This window comes from Pristis pectinata, chromosome 3 (assembly GCF_009764475.1).
Source record: "Pristis pectinata isolate sPriPec2 chromosome 3, sPriPec2.1.pri, whole genome shotgun sequence".
In the NCBI taxonomy this organism is placed as follows: Eukaryota; Metazoa; Chordata; class Chondrichthyes; order Rhinopristiformes; family Pristidae; genus Pristis; species Pristis pectinata.
In genome coordinates, this window is record NC_067407.1 from 49,276,123 (window position 1) to 49,288,610 (window position 12,488).

The 12,488-nt window shown below is 39.2% G+C and overlaps 1 protein-coding gene across 2 annotated transcripts in view; it reads left to right on the forward strand.

Moving 5' to 3' along the window:
* Window positions 1-12,488, forward strand: part of gpsm2 (G protein signaling modulator 2) — a 59,209-nt gene that overhangs the window by 16,563 nt on the left and 30,158 nt on the right. For both annotated transcript variants that reach the window (XM_052010715.1, XM_052010714.1), the window contains exon 3: window positions 1,546-1,855. In XM_052010715.1, the coding sequence (XP_051866675.1) occupies window positions 1,797-1,855 (59 nt within the window). In that variant the 5' untranslated portion in view covers window positions 1,546-1,796. The remainder of the gene's footprint in view (window positions 1-1,545; window positions 1,856-12,488) is intronic.

Sequence of the window (12,488 nt, forward strand, 5' to 3'; positions counted from 1 at the left end):
CATGAGGGACTTTGCCAAGCACCTTACTAAAATCCACGAAGACAACATCCACAGTTCTACCTTCATCGTTCACCCTCATCACCTCGTCAAAAACTCAGTCAAGTTAGTAAGGCATGACTTGCCATACACAAAGCCATGTTGACTGTTCCTAATTAGGCTATGGTTTTCCAAATGCTCATAAATCCTATCCCTAAGAATTCTCTCCAGTAACTTCCCTACCACCGAAGTGAGACTCACCGGTCTATAGTTACCAGGATTATCCCAGTTTCCCTTCTTGAATAATGGGACAACATTGACTCCCAGTCCTCCAGGACCTCGCCTGTGGCTAGAGAGGACACAAAGATATTGTTAAAAGTCACAGCAATCTCATCTCTTGCCTTCCAATAACCTGGGGTATATCCCATCAGGCCCTAGGGACTTGTCCACCTTAATGCTCTTTAAGAGATCCAACACTACCTCCTCCTTTATCTTCAAATGCCCTAGCATATTAGCATGCTCCACACTGATTGCTCTATCCTCCACATTCCTTCTCCTTGGTCAATACTGATGCAAAGTACTTTTTAAGGACCTCATCCACATCCTCTGCTTCCAAGCACATGTTCCCTCCTTTGTCCTTGAGTGGTCCTACCCTGTCCCTAGTTATCCTCTTTTTCTCGATATATGTATAGAAATCCTTGGGATTCTCTTTAATCCTACTTGCCAAGGACTTTTTATGGCCCCTCCTGGCTTTCCTAATTCCCTTCTTGAGTTCCTTTCTAGCTTCTTTATAATCTGTAAGTGCTCTGTTTGATCCTAACTTCTTAAGCTTTGACATACTTTTATTTCTTGACTAAATTCATCACTTCTCTCAGCATCCAAGGTTCTCTTATCTTGCCATCCTTGTCCTTCCGTATTGGAACATACCTGTCCTGTACTCTGTGCAGTTGGTCTTTAAGAACCTTCCACATGTCAGATCTGGACTTGCCCAAAAACAGCTGTTCCCAATTAATTCTCCCTAGATCCTGCCTAATGCTCTCGTAATTTGCCCTGCTCCGATTTAATACTCTCTTGCAAGGTCCATACTTATCCTTATCTATAGCTATCTTAAAACTTAAGGAGTTGTGGTCATGTTCCCCAACTGTTCTTCCACTGAAAGGTCGATTATCTAGCCAGGCTCATCACCCAACACCAGGTCCAGTAGGGGCCCTCTTCTTGGACTATCTACGTATTGATTTAAGAAACCCTCCTGGATGCACCTAACAAATTCTGCCCCATCTAAACCTCTTCCACTAAGGAGGTCCCAGTTTATATTCAGGAAGTTGAAGTCTCCCACGACAACAGCCCTATTAATTTTACACCTTTCCCTAATCTGCCTGCATATCTGTTCCTCAATGTTTTCTGTGCTATTTGCATTTTTTGGCAGAATTTCTATTGTTACATAAAGTTTTTTTTTTTGCTATTTTCATTGTAGTCACCATTGCCTTTTATCTGGTGGCAGTCACTAATATTGATGCACATAAATGATTGTAGTTTTTACAGACTTTTGGTTCTTTGTTCCTTTTGCAGATTACAGTTGAAGAATTGAAAGGTCCATCGTTACAAGAAATTGGGGCATGTTTTGTGATCCAAATTTTTTTTGTGTAACTTGGAGAGAAAACAATGAAACTAAACTTGATACATAGCCAACAGTCCAATAATGTCACACTTGTGAAGCCTGTATTTTAATTGCTTAATTAAATTTTATGACATTAAGTGGTATTGGTATTCTGGCTGAGCCTACGGTGGATATGCGGAGTACCCTTACATTAAGCAGCTGAATGGATGCAAATGATATTTTGGTTAACCTGCGTGAACACCCTTATCACGTCCGTTACAGGTAGGTTTAATTTCATTTTTGAGGGTTTGAGGAGTGAATTGTTTTTTAAATATGTTCATATTAAAGTTGATTTATTACTTTGATGCAATAACATTTTTGATTTGGTTGTGTTCTTAAAAACACTTTAAACGGAATCCTTTATCTTGTATAATAAGTGTGCTAATATAACTCTCACAGTTAAATAAACCGTGTCTTTGATTTGACTTCCCCCCCACCTTATTCTTGTATTTTCTTGCCATTATTTATATTTTACTCTTATTTCCCTGAGATGTTAAAGTTCTTCATAGTGGTTCCTTTAGAAGATAAAACAAAGTATTCATTGAATGGATCTTATTAATTTTCATTTTTTTCAGGACCTGTTGTATCTTCCTTCAGTTAATCAGAAATATAGCAGACACATTTCTATCTCTTTTGAATTTCAGAGTAGCTAATCTTCTAGAACTACCAGCGACATGATTAGCTGGTAATAGTGTTTTTAAAAAGTAAAAAAAATAAAAACACCAAAGAGGAGAGACGACCATTGGTGACCAGGAGCCAGGGATAAGACCACTCAGTATAAAGTTATCTTTATTTGATCACTTGATTTATCTTTTTAACACTAAAAACTAAATTTTTATTACAAAATTTAAAGCAAATATAAAACACAATTTAGTAATCCATAAAAAACCCTGCTCTGTTGGGTACAATTGAGATCAAAACATATACAGCAAAACCTTTGAATTTGGTAATCCCGAGAAATCTCCCTAGTTGCTGTCCAGGAACCCTATCCCTCTTGTGCCAATAACAAAACCAAAGAAACTCACTGATTTGACATGACCATTCTCCTTTATAGCCCTGAGCAAATAAGTGTACTTCACCAATTTCTCAATTACTGGCCTCCCCCAAAGATCCAGAATTACCTTTGAATCTTACAGACACTTTGACGGTGGCAGAGTCTTTCTTGTTAAAAATGGCATTGGGGATCCATGCTGTCTAAACAGACTATCCAGCTTGGGTGGCCTTTATGTAATAAAATCTCCAACACACGATTATATCCTTTTGATCCTGGTATTTTTGTTGACACCAAGGCAGCGCCCAGAAACATACCCCGAGGTTGAAAGAACTCAGTCATTAAGCAGCATCTATGGAGGCAAAAGGACTCGATGTTGAACATCCACTTGCCTCCATGGATGCTGCTTGACCTGCTGAGTTCATCCAACATTTACCTTTTGCTTATTGCCCCAAGATTTCAATGACACTCTTCTGCAAATCTTGCTAAATTGTTTTGATGGGGTAGGCTTAAAAAGGAACACAATCTTTTAATCTGACTTTTGAAGACTAGTAGTTTTAATACAGCTAACATCCATTTCTTGATGGGGCAACTGGGCTTGGGTGTAGAATTCCTTGTTACACCAGTTGTTGGAGCTTATATAATGGCCTTTCCCTGCTGGAACAACTATTGGAGCATCCTCCATATTAGATGCATCATCATTAATGTTGGCTCTTGGACGGTTAAAGTTCTTGAATTTTGCAATGGATTCCTCTAGATTGAAAACTGCAAACTGAAGATGAGGCCATCTGTGGCCTTTTCTTTTAAAAGAAAAGAAGACATTAATTTCTTAATAAAGTAATCTTGACTTCCAAATTTGGAAGGCCAAGACTGCTGTCCTTAAGACTAGAATATAAAACTGTTGTTAATGCAATGAAGAAGGTGTAAGATAGGTTTTAACATAATGAAGTTAGATAAAACTATTAGAAATTTTAAAATATTTTGGAATTGTTCATTAAGAATTAAGGAATAATGAATTCTAGGAATCACGAAAAATTTAAAGCACAGACCAGTTTAGAATTTTTTTTATCCAGCTTTTTAACAAATTGTATGGCAAGCACTCTAATTTACCTACTTAATCATTGCTCATGCAGCCTAGCTATGGGTTGATGCAGGCATCTAAATATTTTTCAAAAATCTCTGCTCAATAAATTTTAAATTGCTACTGTTTATAGATCATTTAATGGAATTAAAAATGTAGGTTTTGTTCTTGGGCAACATTTTTAAAACACAAAAATCTGCAGTTTTATTGAAATAAGTTTTTCAATAAAGTTTGTTGACATAGATGCAGCACATAAGTGGGCTCTTTGCCCCATGGAGTCCTCACTGACCATCAGCCACCCATTTTTACTTACACAGACACTCTTTTGCTCTCTACAGTGGGCAAATATCCTACTTTTCTTTGGGATGTGGAAGGGAACCAGATCACCTGGCAGAAACTCATGTGGTCACAGGGAGAATGTGCAAACTCCACACAGACAGCATCTGGTGTCAGGATTGAATCTGGGTCTCTGGCTCTGAAAGGCAGCAGCTCTACCAGTTGTGCCACAGTCCCCTTTTTGACAAACACTAAAGGACAATGCTATCAGCAAAAGCCAGAGTGGTAGACTACATATTACAGTCTTTTAGATAAAACTGCAACTTCTCTATTAAGAGAACACAATGTCCATTACTTCATTAAATAAGATGGGGGGTGGGGGGAGAGGATAGCTCTGATTAAATGCCCTCATGATAGGGATAGTTTTGTTTTGGCCTTGCCAGTGTCAATAAAAGTGGACAGGTTAGAATGAAAGTCTGGAATTAGATTTACAAAATGGGCATTGACTCCCATGCAGCCAAAAGCCTTAATAAGCTTATAGCCTACAGATTCAAAGGCCTTGCAGGATCTATAAACACCTCTATTAAATTATTCTATTCCTTTTGAACCCTGCTAATGGATTATTCATAATCAAGATATTTTGATAACACTGAGAGCTGCTGCTAAAAATCCCTTCTGGACATTTTAGGGCAAATGCTTTAGCCAATTGCCCAGCCAAGATTTTACTGAACACCTGGAGTAATGTAGAGCCAATAGTGATAGACCTCCAGTTATCAATGTTTTTCAATTCAATTGGGTTGGCTGATTTTTGGAATAAGATCTGTGCAACTATTCTTAATATTTGCTGCACTTTACCCAAGAGGAATAGAAACATTTTAAAATATTGATACCCATATTAATAATCACACTTAAAACCACGCTGTCCAGGCCAACAGCAGTATCCTTTCTAAAACTATTAAGAGCATCAAAAATCTCAAACACAAATATTATTTAAAAGATTATAGTTGTTAGTCCAAGTACCCAAGGGGCTAAACTTTGTGGAATCAGCTTTATTATTTCAAAACTGCAAAATGAGATTTGAAGGGGTTGTAAAACATCAATGGCTGAAAAGCAAACTACATAAGTTGTTCTGCCCATAAACTAGTTATTTTTTTCACTGACATAAATTCTCCCTTCTTTCTTGCACTGGAGTTAAAAAGCTGGTGTCTCTACAGTGCTGATGTTCTTTTGGTTCCCCTACATTTGTGTTTTAATTAATAAATCTATAACCCTGAACAGTAAAATTTCATGTTTCTTCTTACTACCCATATCCTTATTGCTATATAAAACATCAACCTTGATTAATAGCTGGGTGACAGAAATTTTGTCACTGCTATTTGAAACCACAACAAAACAATCATCAATAAAACCATCCTGAAAGTTACATCTATCACCCATGGCTGCCCTATCAGAGCTGACAACATCCTTTACAACCTCAACTACATCCTTGTTGACTAGAGCAATGGTACCGACTTATCACTAACACCTGTCTTATCCACATCTACCTCAACCTCCTCCAAAGAAGCTGGTCTATCTTCAAGGGCCGCCCACTTTCCTGCAGTACTTGTCTGAGGCCAGTTTATTTGTTTTGGTGCCCAACTCTCTGGCCATAAGAACATTAATATTTTTTGCTTCAAATTTAAAAGTTAAGTGAGGGAGACTATCTGCTTTTTCTGTCCAAATGGACAGAAGTCTCCCTTATTAACAAAGCTGTCCCTCTTGCAAGAATCCATATTTTTCTGATCTTTTGGAATTTTCTAATGTGGAGTGCTTGCGATGATCGTGCTGACCTAAGCCAATCTTAGATGGAAATATAGCACTGTATACAAAATGAAAGGACCTGATTCCTTTACAATCTAAAATTGATGTTTTTAAGATTTTAAAATCTTTGATTAAAACTATCAGAGGGCTGACCAAAAGAAATTCCACAATTGGAATTAAAGGAGTCGAGGTCTACTAGAGTTGACCTCTCCACATGTATCCTAACGCCTCAACACCTGCAAGATGGAGGCTCCTGAACAACCCTGGGAACTAAAAATCTTTTTGTTAAAATGAAGCCACCCTCCATCGTTTGAGTTTCTGAGGTTATAGGCAGCCTAGTTGGGCTTAAGATGGCCTGCCCACAGTATCTGCATTTATTGCAAGAAGTCTCTGTGGATAAGTCAGCAGGGTCATTAATTTCCTGGTAGCAACTCCTCCCAGGTATGAGTGTTCCACAGGGGAGAATACCCACAAGCATTTTTCTTACCACCAGACTGTTCATCACCAGAGCCCAGCAATTTCTAAAATGTTCACAGTTGGCAAAAGTTGTTGTCTAGGAGAAACCATGTGGAGATGGGATCTCACAGTTATGAAGTATATTTAATGGTGACTAACAATGGTAATCAGTTCCCTGTTTGGAGGGTGATGCCACTGTCCATACTTACTTGCCAGTTTAGCTGATTACCTCCAGATTTTCCTACTGTTGTCAGCCATTTCCAGTATAAATTTTTATTTTCATTTTTCCACTATAATAATGATCTATACAGGGATTCTATAATTACCTGTGAATGACGAGTATAATTTCAATGTGACAAATTTATGCCAGCCTTCCAACATTTTTTTTGCTTTTATTTCATATTTGCAGTATTCACACTATTTGCCATTTACTTTATTTCCATCATAACACTTCTATGTGAACCAAATGTTCCAATAAACCTACCTTTTTCTAAGTCTATTTCATCTAAAGATCATTTCCTCTTGATGTTCTGCATGTAATATTGTGGCAGATTAAGGCACCAGTTAATTTCTCCAGACTTTTTTGTTCTCCCTGGCAAAGAAATTATTGTTGTAATTTCTATTCCTCAGTAGAGTAAAAGAAGATTGTTTAATTTTTGCACACAAGTTTAAAAAGGTTAGAGCTTTTTTTACCAAGCAAACTCTTAAGTGCTTTCGCAGTACAAGTGTGCAAAAAACATTAACATTAATTTGATATTTTTAACCCAGCATTAAAATTAAATGCTGCATTTTTTGTATGTCACTAATTATAGCATTGCTTTTCAAAGACACTACAAATTACATTAGTTTACTCTCTTTCAAAGCAAAAATGAGTGGTGTAAAATTGAATTCCACTGTAATAAACCTTCCCATATGCTTTTTGCCTATGATATTAACAGGAGTAATTAGGAATCTATTGTGACATGGGTGGCAATGAAGTTCCAAAACTTCAACAAATTCATCAGTTTTGATTGCTTGCTTGTGTCCCATTTTAGACCAGGTGCATCCAGTCATAATTCTGAAATGTTGGCCTTTTGAGTCACTTTTATATTAGTGTCATGCGGTTTTGGAGAAGTGCTGATGGAGTCGACTGTATTCTCCCATAACAAGAGAAGGGAACTATCTATGTGTGCAGATTCTCTGATACTGCAAAAGTAGCAGTGGATTACTTGTCTTGTTGGGGATGGGCAATATCATGAGGAAATGATGGTGATTCTAAATATGTATAGCCCTTCCTGCCATAATTTCTGAAGTCAGTATTGTGGGATTCTGTTAATTAGACTCAAGGTTCTTGAAAGGAGTTTGTCTGGAGTGGAATCCTCAACTAGTCAACATGCTATCCCTTGTCAGAGGGCCATCTGATTGTACAGGGGAGCTAGCAGTCTGTGTTGCTCTGTAGTTTGAAATGGAAAGTGGATGCCCAGCTTTCTTGATGGATGTAAAGCCTAGTTAACTTGAAACCTTGAAAGTCTGGTAGCTTTGAATCTGTGCTTCTCTCTAGGAGGCATCGTATTGCCTGAAGCTGTGGTTCACAAAATAGGAGTTGTCTAGATTCCCACTACCCTTCCTGTGCAATTCAATATTCCACTCTGTGGCATGAGTTACCACTGGTAGGTTGAAAATAAGAGAATCTCCTTCTTGCCTCAGATGCAGTGGCAGCAAATTAGTAAGGCAAGCTGTTGCAATTCTGGATAGGCCAAACTTGATTCTGCAAATTTCTAGAGACTTCTTGGAACACTTTTTTTTTCCTTTTCAGTTTTTCTTTGAAGTTTTTTTTCCTGATCCGTTTGTTGGATTGTGCAACTGTTAAAAGAATTCAGGAAATAAAAAAATGTTCATCAGGTCAAATAATGAATTTTCAAATGGTTAGAACAGTTCATGAACGGTTTCCAGTGGAAGTATACTGAAATGAATATTACCAGATTTTTGGTTAGTAAATGAGGAACATTTTTATATATAAACTACCTTTACTGTGGCTCCTGCAGGGAGTTCAACCGCTGTTGCAGGGCCAGTTGCATCATCCTGAGTGGGGCACTTCTGGTTGCACTTGCTAAACTCCTTTCGCCGTCGAACAGGGTCACCCAAGGGCCTCCCCTTTGCCTTAGTCATGCTTCAGTTCCATTGCTAAATCTCAGATGACAATTGGGAGCTTTTCTCTTAGCAAGGGATCTGTTTTTATAGAAGCATTGCTTGAAGTAGAAAGTTTCTTTCTTTGTGAGCTAGGAGGATGTTTGTGAAATATGGCTATCGCAATGCTATGGGTCTGAAGAGCTCTCATTTCCATTTCAGTTGTCTAGTAGTTCAGTTTACCTTCAGTGAATACTTGCCAAGCTTTCAGGAAGAATTATGTTCAACTTTATTTAGTCCAGCTCATTCTGAGTAGAAAATAATTTGTAGTAGTACTTGCAATGGCAAGATAACAGCAGGAATCATGTTGAACTTTAATTTGTAGGGCTGATCTGAAGGAATTGTGTGAAGTGATTACTATAGAGAAAAATATATGGCTGCTGTATTAAAAGAGTAATTTTAGTAAATGCAGTTTGTTTTATTGCAGACTGTATTTTAAAATTATTTTATTCACCATCTAGTGAAAATATATGCAGGTTTCTGCTTCTAGGCCTGAACTTTAAACTTCTGTGATCAAATGTAGAATTTTGAGGATTGGTGGTTTTTGTTTGAAAAGTTTCTCAAGCATTCAAACATGCAGTCTGCAAGCTCAAAAGACAGAAATTACCTTAATTTTAGTAGAATTCATGATTGAGTTAGACACTTCAGCTTTTGAAGCAAATATTAATAAACAGTTAGAAAAATATATACAGGTGATCCCCATCCCCTTGTTACGCTATTTTGGTAATGTACATTAGCCCATAGAGAATTGCTACCCAAATATTTGAGATACAAAATGAAATTCATTCTCATGGAATTTATGTGGGAAAACAAAAGTAAATAAATACAAGATTTTTTTTTTGCAACTCACTTTTCTTGATGCATGTGCGGATGATGTGGCTTCACATTCTGGAAAATCATGATACGGACTGTTTTCTCAGAATGCAGTCGTGTGTACAGTTGATTCTTGATATCCAGGGTATTGGAGAGCAAACACGGATAATGCCAGAAAACCTGTACAAACAAACCTGTTTGCATCTGAACTGGAGAGGAACCAATATCCTCACTGGGAGGTTTGTTAGTGCTACTCGGAAGCGTTTAAACTAGAGTGGCAAGGGGATGGGAACCACAGCAGCAGGACAACAGGTGGTAGGGTTGAGGGCAAGAAAAATGATATGACAAGTAAGACTGAGCGGACGGACAGCTAAGGAGCAGGCTAATAAACATGATGGGACTGATGGGCTGAAATGTGTTTATTTCAATGCTAGGAGTATTATGGATAAGGAGAATGAACTTAGAGCCTGGATCAGTAGAAGGAATTATGATGTTGCCGTTACAGAAATCTGGTTGCATGAGGGAACAGGACTGGCAGCTCAATGTTCCTGCGTTTCGTTGTTTCAGGCGTGATGGGAGTAAAAGAAGTGAAGGGGTTGCACTACTGATAAGGGAGAATGTCACAGTAGTACTCACAGGGGACACACTGGAGGGGTCATCCACAGAAGCAAATTGGGTGGAGCTCAGAAATAAAGGTGCAATTACATTGATGGGATTGTACCATAGGCACACCATTAGCCACCGAGGGGTCAAGGAACAGATATGTAGACATTACGGAAAGGTGCAGAAACAGCAGGGTTATCATAGTGGGGGACTTTATCTTCCCCAGTATTGAGTGGAACTTCCACAGTACAAGAAGCTTAGATGGGGCAGGATTTCTGCATCCAAGAGGGGTTCTTGAAACTGTATGTGGGGAGTCCAACTAAAGGAGAGAACATACTGGACCTAGTTTTGGGAAATGAGCTAGGCCAGGTGACAGACCTGATAGTGAGTGAACATTTTGGGAATAGTGACCGCACTCATTATGTTTTAAGGTAGTTGTAAGAATAAAATTGGATCTTGCGGGAAGGTACTAAATTTGGGAGGGTAAATTACAACAGGATGAGACGGGAGCTAAGGGGTGTTGATTGGGAGCAGCTGCTGTTGGACAAGTCTATGTCTGACACGTGGGAGTTGTTTAAAGACCAGCTGATCAGAGTTCAGGATCAGCATGTTCCGGTACGGAGCAAGGACAGGGATGGTAAGGTAAGGGAACCTCTGACCCGAGTGATCCTAAATTTAGTCAGGAAGAAAAAGTAAGCATACGTATGGCTTTCGGAAGCTAAAATCAGACTGGGTCCTTGTGGGAATAATAAGGTAGCAGGAAAGTGCTCAAGCAAGTGATTAGGAAGGTCAAAAGGGGCCATGAAATGCCCTTGGTGAGCAGGATCAAGGGGAATCCCTAGGCATTTTATACTTGTATTAAGAAAAAGAGGATAACTTGTGCTTGGAGTCAGACAAGTGGCTGAGATTCTAAATGAGTACTTTGTGTCGGTATTTATCAAGGAGAAGGGTTTGGAGGACAGAGAAAGCAGAATGGGGCATGCTAATGTGCTAGGACATTTTGAGATTAAGGCGGAGGTAGTGCTGGGTCTTCTGAAAAACATTAAGGTGGATAAGTCCCCAGGGCCTGATGGCATATCCCAGAATATTGAAGAAGCAAGTGAGGAGATTGCTGGGGCTTCAACAAGATCTTTGTATCCTCACTAGCAAAAGGCGAGGTCCTAGAGGACTGGAGAGTAGCAAATGCTGTGCCTTTGTTCAAGAAGGGAAATAGGGATAATCCAGGTAATTTTAGGCCAGTGAGCCTCATATCAGTGGTAGGGAAGCTATTGGAGAGGATACTGAGGGATAGGATTTATGCATGTTTGGAAAGGCATGACCTGGGTAGGGACAGTCAGCATGGCTTTGTGCAGGACAGGTCATGCCTTACAAACTTGACTGAGTTTTTTTGAGGAGGCGACAAACGAGCTTGATTAGGGTAAGGCTGTGGGTGTTATCTACATGGACTTTAGTAAGGCATTTCACAAGGTCCCTCATGGTAGATTGATTCAGAAGATAATGATGCATGGGATTCAGGGTGAATTGCAAGTTTGGATTTGGAACTAACTTGCCCATTGAAGACAGAGTAGGGATGGAAGGCTGTTATTTTGGCTGGTGGTCCGTGACCACTGGTGCTCCACAAGGATTGGTGCTGGGACCTCTGTTGTTTGTACATATACACACATATATGATTTGGATGAAAATGTAGATGGGTGGATTAGCAAGTTTACAGATGACACCAAGATTGGTGGAGTTGTGGAGTGTGTAAAGGACTATTAAAGAATACAGCAGATTATAGATCAGCTACAGATACAGGCAGAGAAGTGGCAGATGGAGTTTAATCTGGGCAAGTATGAGGTGTTACACTTTGAGGTCAAATGAAAGGAGAAAGTATACAGTTAATGGTAGGGCCCTTAATAGCATTGAAGTACAGAGGGATCTTGGGGTCCAGGTCCATTGTTTACTGAAAGTGGCTCTGCAAGTGGATAAGGTGGTAAAGAAAGCATATTGCATGCTTGCCTTCATTTGTAGGGATGTTGAGTATAATAGTAAGGAAGTCGTGCTAAAGCTGTATAAAACTTTAGTCAGACTGCACTTGGAGTATTGTGTGCAGTTCTGGTCACCTCATTATAAGAAGGATGTGGAGACTGTGGAAAGGGTGCAGAAGAGGGTCAGCTGTCTGGGTTAGAGGGTATGAGCGTATATTAGAAAGGTTGGACAAACTTGGGTTGTTCTCCCTAAAATGTCGCAGGCTGAGAGGAGACCTTATAGGGGTTTTTAAAATTATGAGAGGCATAGGTAGGGTAGACAGTCAGAATCTTTTCCCTAAGGTAGAAATGTCAAATACCAGAGGACATGCTTTTAAGATTATAGGGGGGATGTTTAAAGGTGATGTGAGGGGCAAGTTGTTTACACAGATTGTGGTGTGTGTACTAGAATGGGTTACCAGGGGTGGTAGTGGAAGCAGGCAGTTTGGTGGAGTTTAAGAGGCTTTTAGATAGACACATGAATGTGAAGGGAATGGAGGGATATGGATGATGTACAGGAAGAGGACATTTAATATAAAAATTGGTGTCAAGATCGGCACAACATCTTAAGATATCTTTATTAGTCACATGTACGTTGAAACACATGGTGAAAATGCATCTTTTGCGTAGAGTGTTCTAGGGACAGCCTGCAAGTGTCGCTGT